The 8,155-nt window shown below is 41.1% G+C and overlaps 1 protein-coding gene, 1 long non-coding RNA gene and 1 pseudogene across 2 annotated transcripts in view; 1 reads left to right on the forward strand and 2 right to left on the reverse strand.

The window, feature by feature from the left end:
- Nucleotides 1-4,030: 4,030 nt before the first annotated feature.
- Nucleotides 4,031-5,448, reverse strand: LOC141443097 (large ribosomal subunit protein mL45-like; annotated as a pseudogene).
- Nucleotides 5,449-5,458: 10 nt separating this feature from the next.
- Nucleotides 5,459-6,565, forward strand: LOC141442716 (uncharacterized). The gene is made up of 2 exons (XR_012452961.1): nt 5,459-6,146; nt 6,489-6,565. It is a non-coding gene; the product is annotated as an uncharacterized lncRNA (long non-coding RNA).
- A 1,288-nt stretch (nt 6,566-7,853) lies between these two features.
- Nucleotides 7,854-8,155, reverse strand: part of LOC141443098 (unextended protein-like) — a 23,993-nt gene continuing 23,691 nt past the window's right edge. The window contains exon 7 of the mRNA XM_074108310.1: nt 7,854-7,880. Coding sequence (XP_073964411.1) covers nt 7,854-7,880 — 27 coding nt within the window. The remainder of the gene's footprint in view (nt 7,881-8,155) is intronic.

Genomic DNA, 8,155 nt, shown 5'->3' on the forward strand with positions numbered 1-8,155 from the left:
AACCCAACAGCCATTGCCCTGATCCAGGAGCCGTGGGTCAGGAATGGCATCGTATGCGGACTCCGAAGTGCAGGAGGTAAGATAGTCACATACACGGGCCCGGATAATCCACGGGCCTGCATCTACATCTCCAAGAACATACATGCGCATGCTCTAACGAGTTTCTGTTCTAGAGATCTGTGCGCTATTAAAGTGCATAGAGCGCAAGATCACAGCCTGCCAGAGGTGGTCGTCGCCTCAGTCTACATGCCAGAGGCTGATGCACCACCGCCACACGACATGACGAGGCTGGTAACCTACTGCGAAGAGGTCGGATTGCAGCTCATCATTGCCACTGACTCCAACGCACACCACGTCCTCTGGGGGATGCAAGTTACAAACGAGAGAGGTAAGCTTCTTGTTGAATACCTGATGACCACGAATCTGAATATCATGAATGTGGGATCGGAACCCACTTTTGTGAATAGACGTAGCAGAACGATCATCGACCTAACACTGGCTACAGAAGCGGCATCAGGAACCATCTCTAACTGGCATGTGTCCAAGGAGATATCATGTTCTGATCATAGATGGATCCGCTTCGACATGCAGGTAGTTACAGTCCCTGTTTCCCCAAAGCGTAACCCACGCAAAACCAACCGCGTGCTTTACGCCAATAGACTGGATCAGCTGCTCGGGGAGCGGTCGTGCCCAGACAGACTCGTGGGGACGGGACAGATAGAAAAACAGGTAGATATACTGACTGATAGTATCACAGACTCCTACCACGCTGCATGTCCTTTATCAACCCCGTCAGAGAGCACCAACAACAAGGTGAAATGGTGGGGTCCTGAACTGGAAAGGCTCAGGAAAAAGGTAAGACAACTATTAAACAGAGCAATGAATACATGCGCGGATCTGGACTGGGACAACTACAAGGAAGCCAAGTCCAGATACAAAAAACGACTAAGGTACAGAAGTACCGAATCGTGGCGCAAATTCTGCAGCAGCATAGAGACCTGCGTACAGGCCAACAGGGTAAGAAAAGTCCTAGCAAACCAAACCAATCAGGTAGGGGGCTCCCTAAAAAAGCCAGATAACACCTTCACCGGCACACCAGAGGAAACAGAGCGCGTACTGGTACAGACACACTTTCCAGGCTGCCACATCATGCGCTCAGTCCACTGGTCCGAGGAGGAGACAGTTACAACCGAGGAGCACTGGCAACAAGCACTCGAGGTAATTAGCCCATCAAAGGTTAAATGGGCAATTAGTAGCTTCGACTCCTTTAAATCCCCAGGCCTGGATGAGATCTTCCCGGCACTCCTGAAGTGGGGAGGACATCGACTGATCCAAAGGCTCACCACCGTTTTCACAGCGTGTTTAGCTCATAGATACATACCGAAACGGTGGAGGGAGGTAAAGGTAATATTCATCCCGAAACCTGGGAAAAGCGACTACTCCGAACCCAAGGCACACAGACCCATTAGTCTCACCTCGTTCTTGCTGAAGACTATGGAGAGGCTCTGTGACCGGGATCTGAGAGAACATGCCCTAGCTACAATACGTCTACACTCACACCAGCATGCGTATAGCCAAGGTAAATCAACAGAGTCAGCTCTACATGCAGTGGTCAGCAGAATAGAAGAGGCCATTGAAAATAAATCAATGTGCCTCGGCACCTTCATCGACATTGAAGGAGCCTTCGATAAGACCAACTTCAGCAGCATCACTTCGGCCCTGACAAGACACAGAGTGAATCCGGTCATGGTCGAATGGATAGGTAACATGCTCAGCAAAAGAATCATCAGACTCAACTCATCTGAGACACAACATGCACTGGTAGCCAGAGGATGTCCACAAGGAGGGGTGTTGTCACCACTACTGTGGAACATGGTAGTAAATGACCTCATAACCAGACTTAACCAACACCATTACTACACGATCGGGTACGCTGACGATATTGCTATATTAATAAGCGGTAGAGTCAGCAGCACTGTGTGTGACGTCACGCAGCAGGCAATACGGATCGTGGAACGATGGTGCATCGAAAACGAACTAACTGTCAACCCCAAGAAGACAGAACAGGTAATGTTCACAAACAAACGACTGCTGGGCAACTATAACCCCCCCAGACTGTTCAACACGGAACTACAGTTCAGTTCGGAGGTAAAGTATCTAGGAGTAATACTGGATAGCAAATTGAACTGGAGTAACCATCTCAACAATAAGATCGACAAGGCCACGGTGGCTTTCTGGCAGTGCCGTAGAATGGTAGGTAAGCAATGGGGTTTATCACCCAAGGTCACTCTATGGCTATACCAGTCAGTCATCAGACCTATAATCAGCTACGGTGCAGTGGTTTGGTGGCCACGAACCAAACTAATCACCGTCGAAGCAAAGCTACAACGATTCCAGAGGCTGGCTTGCATGGCAACCACGGGCTGTATGAGGACGACTCCGACTGCGGCCCTGGAAGCTTTGCTTGGCCTGCCGCCGCTGCATCTGTTTATCCAACAGGAGGCGGGAGCGACGGCGGTTAGACTAAAAAAGCTAAACCTATGGAAAAGCGTAAGTGTTCCACACGCCAAACTGCTTGATGAACTGGTACACAGGGAACCACTCTTTGAGGCGGTCACCGACAGGATACCCAAACAGTACGTATTCGATAAAAAATACAAGATACAACTACACGAAGACCCGGGGGAAGGACTCAACTTGAAAGAGCTAAGGATCTTCACGGACGGGTCAAAGACATCAACTGGTACAGGCTCTGGAACACACTCAGAGGACCTGAATATCAACATATCAAAGCCACTAGGAGCCCATAATACCGTCTTCCAAGCGGAATGTATGGGAATCATAATGGCAACTGCAGCGATTGACTCCAGGAAGGTACAGGATTTTCCTATCCGTATACTTTCTGACAGCAAATCGGTCTTGCAAGCCCTGCAGAGCGACACAATGACATCAGGGCTAATCTACGAGTGCCATCGAGCTCTGACGTTGGTAAGTGAGACTAACACCATAACACTACAATGGATAAAAGGACACAGTGGATCGCGAGGTAACGACGCGGCCGACCGATTGGCTAGAGGGGGTTCGGACATGAAGGTCTTCGGTCCCGAACCCATTCTACCTCTGCCCTTTGGATGGCTGCGCGGCAAACTGCGACACAACACCAAGGTAATGCACCAACAATATTGGACGAACCTAGATACATGCAGGCAAACCAGAGAAGCCCTCCCGACGATCAACCCCGGATTGTCCCGCAAGCTTCGCGGACTTAGGAGGGATCAACTCCGACTGCTGGTCGGTGCTCTTACTGGTCATGCTTTACTAAACAAGCACTTACATAATCTAGGTGTTACAGACAGCCCCTGTGCAGAGCATGCATGGAGGCAGAAGAGACAGCCACTCACATCCTTCTGGAATGCTCTGGTGTGGCGAACTACAGGGCACTACACCTCGGATCACCGGGGTCACTGCAGGAAGTCGCCGGCAACGTGAAGGGTCTGCTAGGCTTCCTCCAGGAGCTAGGCTGGCATGAATAGTGCCTACAGCCTAATCACGCAAAATAGGCGCACTTAGACGTCGAGTTGCGGAAAACAGCCCGCTAATACCTATACCTATACCTATACCTATCAGCATTCAGGGGGATGCCGCAACCGAGCCAGAAAAACAAAAATTTGTGATGGCTGTATAAATACAAAAGGTTACATTTTTTCGTTTCGTTTCGCTTTTCGTGATAGGCGGCAGTAAGTAAACGAACTCTAAAAAATTAAAAAATATTTTTTTTTTTCAAAAAATATGTTTGAGAAAATATGCAATTTTATGTTGTAGTTGAATGTTTAAAGAATTATAAAAAAAAATAGCCAGACGATTTAGTCAGGACTTTTTTACTGCCAGGGGGTGCAAAAATTTTTTAAAAAAAAATATAAAAAATGTATTTGAGGCAGCTTAAAATTTTAATAAGGTATTATTTATAACTAAGATAATAAAAGACAGATCATTTTGGTCGCCTTTTCACCTGGCAGGTATCAGACAGGTATTATAAAAAAATAGTTACCTGTCCAAATATATTTCCTTGCTAACAATCAGTGCACCGCGCATGGCACACTCTGGGAGGCTCCAGAGACTGCAAAAACTTCCACTTGATTGTCTTCAAATTAGAATTATGCCGGAACTCTTGATAAGCCTTCTCTGTGACGTACAACTGTAAAGCCCTCTTGTCATTGTTAGCTAAACTTTCATGCGCTTTAATGTAGATATCTTGGGCCTGTTGGCAGAATGCTTTGGAGTCAAAGTCTTCGTCAAAAGTCTTTATTTTGCGTATTGCCATCATTGATTTGGACTTCTTTTCAAGTAGCTGTACAGCCTGTTTGGCACGAGTTGCTGATGCGAGAGAAGCTTTGCCATCCCCCTCTGGAGGCACATAGGGCTCAAAAACGCCACCTGCAAACAAATATACATCTAAAATTATCTGTGGCTATGAAGAATGTCATCTACGTAGACCGCATTCTGAAAAATTACTTTAATTTGCAAAAATTTAAAGATTATGAATTGAAGATGAACCAAACCCAGGAAATGGCTGTATTATACTAGTAATAGACTAGAGATTTGATGACTGCATAGTTTGACTAAGCGTGAGGTCCCTGGTTTGGTTCCTGTTGAGGGCATAAAAAATTAAACAAACATTTTTAAAACAAGCTTTTATTTATGCTCTAAAAAAATAAAAATTAGGTACACACCATATACCAAACCAATTAACTCATAACATTACACAATTAACATGATATAAAAGCTTGTAGCAAGATTTACTTATGTAGATACCTATTTCATTAATCTTACACCAAGTTTTGATATCATAATAATAATGTAATGTAGAGTTGATTGGTTTGGTGCACCTAATATTTATTTTCTTTTTTTTAAGCATAAATAAAATTTTGTTTTGTAACAAGAATCATACAAAGTATCTTATGTTACAAGCAAATAAAATAATGTATATCAAAGTAACCTGTAGCAGATATATAAAATGGGCGCTCAATCCACGGTCTGGGCGGCATCATGCCTCTCTCCTTCATCTTTTGACGTAACTTTTCTTTAGGCATCGAGTTTGTGTCCTCATTATAGTCAGGAAGTTCGATTTTCAGGTACTTTTCTTTACGCAACTTTTTGAACTTCGGGTCGTAATGCTTGCTAGTTGTAGTTCGAGATGTGACGGCTAAAATGGCAGTCGGAACTAAGCGCAAGCCGCTAAGCTGTAAAATATCAATAGTTAACTGCCATTCTAATAAAATACCAAACCAATATATTATGTGACGACGTTTCACACATACGTCGATAAGTAACACTATCCCTTACCTTGGAGAGTACTAAGTGTACCATGATGTGTGTAATTAAAATTATGAGCGACCCATTTATTAAAATGAAAACAAAATAATATTTTCAATTCTTCCAATTTAGTAATTTATATAACCTAAAACTCAGCTGGTTGTCGCGGAACTGTCAACGATTCGTTTAGTTTAGTTTAATAGAAGCATTGCTATATTATCGATAAACAAAACGCAGCATGTCGTAACGGAGTTTTGCACTTTCCAACCTAATTCCAAGCTAATTGTCAAGAAGTAGAAGCGTGTCTTTAAAGCTTAAAAACAAACTTTGATTCTTAACTTGTTTATGGTAATTTGTTGTTTCTGCCATTTTTAGTCAAATATTTTCCGTTCACACATGTTTCTGTAATTAAGTGTTACAAAATCAATCAAATTTATTGTGTCGTCTTGTAAAAATATTAAAACGATATTCGTTATAGATCGGAGTGATTCGTCTTATGTTTTGATATTTTGCATAATATTATACGCGAATCTTCGATCACTTCTGAACTAACAGCTTTAAATTTCTCTTCATCACGTTCAGATTATTTTGATCAAAGTATTTCGCTACGCATACGAGCAATATCTTGCTTCGAATCCGTCTGTAGAAAACAACTTCGCGCAGATTTGAATCGATCAAAGCGACCCATTAACGGATATCCGGCGCCTCCATACACGTTGTCTCTAGCGCTCTAGGGAATAGAGCCCGTCGCAGCGTTTCTTTCTTTTCTGAACAGGCGCAGTCCGAGACAACTCGCAAAAGGAGTAGAAGGCTCCTACATAACCTGTCACTACGTAAGTATCCGTGCACACATAACTATCTGCTTTGTGCTTTGTTCGATTGGGGTGTAGTGCACCTATCACGAGGCTTTCGCTGAGTCACAAGTTCGATCTTTTACTGTACGCGTAACTTGAGGTCAGAGGCGTCGTGGTGTGATTTCTTGGCAGTTTCCGTGTTCAAAGTAGTAAGTAGAGCGTGAGGGATTCCGCCATAAGCGTAATTTTTTGGGGATGTAAATCTGTGACAAGAAATTTCAAATGGTGTGGTGTCGCGGGCGATGACCCCGCCAAAAGCGAGCCCAAAGCCCATTGCCTGTCCCTCGCGATACTAATTGCCACGTGTGTTTTCTGTTTCAGCAATAAATTGTATGAGTCAGAAGGTAGAAAAACCAGTATTATCGGGTCAACGGATCAAGACCAGAAAAAGAGGTGAGTTGCATTCAATTTCATAATTGTCCATAAATGGCTGATATTCATTCTCAACAGTGCCATTTGGCATTCCATAATGTTCTCGCACGCGCCATTTATTTCGCTCGTTTTTTTAAGAATTATTATTATCAAAATTTGTTTCATCTATTGATAACACAGTATCACATTGAAGGTGGAGTAAAATAAAACTAGTTTGACAACTTCACATTCATCTGAAATGTTTTATTTGTTAACCTCATTTTTGTTCATGTGAAATCAAGAATAAAGCACTAGCATAGGTACTTAATTAATGGTGTACTTAATAGGTACCTACATAAAAACTAATGATTCATCAATTCATCATCAAAATTCATGAGCATTGTTGTAAATAACATTTACTTGCCTTACTTAATTAGGTTGAAAAACATGTTTAAGTACATTGTTTTGAATTACTGAATCAAGCAAGGTTTTAACTTACTGTATTCCCTGGTAACTTCTCCCAGTCATTATTGTTTAAAAATAATGAAATTTATAGTCAACTAAGATTCTAAGAATTTACTTTCTGTCTAGGGTACAATGTTAATTAAATGAATTAAAATATCAGTCTAATTTCACTTTTCATGTGACAGTCTGATTTATTATTTTTAATATGATGCGTTGGAACTATCATAAAAAAGGTAATGCACTTACTTGGTTAACTATACATGCTATTTTTGATTTCTGTGAAAGTTACTAGGTAGGCAGGTACTTTCAACAAGACAAATAAAGTTATTTTTGTAAATTTTACTTTCAAAGAATTCAAAGTGAAAGTCAAAATATCATTATTCAATTTAGGCTATAACAAGCACTTATGAATGTCAAAAAAATCTACCACCGGTTCGGATAAACCTGTCGAGAAGAATCCAGCAAGAAACTCAACAAGGTTATATTTTTTTAAATAGATTTACAATATTATATTATTAAATGATATCTATACATCACAAGTATTTAACACAACTTTATTTTTAACAGTAGGTTTGCTATTTAAAGGGATAGCTAATGCGGATCGGAATTATTTCCAATAAATAAATTAATAATAATAAATTAAAATTATGGACACTAATACGGTGTCACAGTTGTAATTTATGATGCTTTATTGCATGTTTTTAGTTCACATATAAATAACTACCAAAAAAATAATTAAAAAGTTACCTTTTTTGTCTCCCTTGTGTCAAGTTGGAGAATTTTACAATTTTATGTTTAACAATGACTTAAATAATTATACTTAAATGAAAAAACATTCCGTTAGGCCCAAAATTGAGCCGGCTGTCAAAGTTAGCGGAAATCAAGGGAAACTTGTACCTACAATGTGATTTGATGCATATTGGGATTAGGTTTTCAGACAATTTCATTCTCTATCCATGAATTCTAGAATTGCCAGCTGGCAAATAAACATCATGTTTATGTTAGTTTCTGAATTTCCTATTTCTTTAACCAACTTTAAGGGCTGATTACACTTGACTAAATTTAGGATCCTAAATGATTTAGAAACCTTATTTAGGAAAATGTAATCGCGTTTAGCCAAGTAAAAACGTTTGCTATGCTATGCTATTCGTTATTTAGTCAAGTGTAATAAG

This window comes from Choristoneura fumiferana, chromosome 26, assembly GCF_025370935.1.
Source record: "Choristoneura fumiferana chromosome 26, NRCan_CFum_1, whole genome shotgun sequence".
In the NCBI taxonomy this organism is placed as follows: Eukaryota; Metazoa; Arthropoda; class Insecta; order Lepidoptera; family Tortricidae; genus Choristoneura; species Choristoneura fumiferana.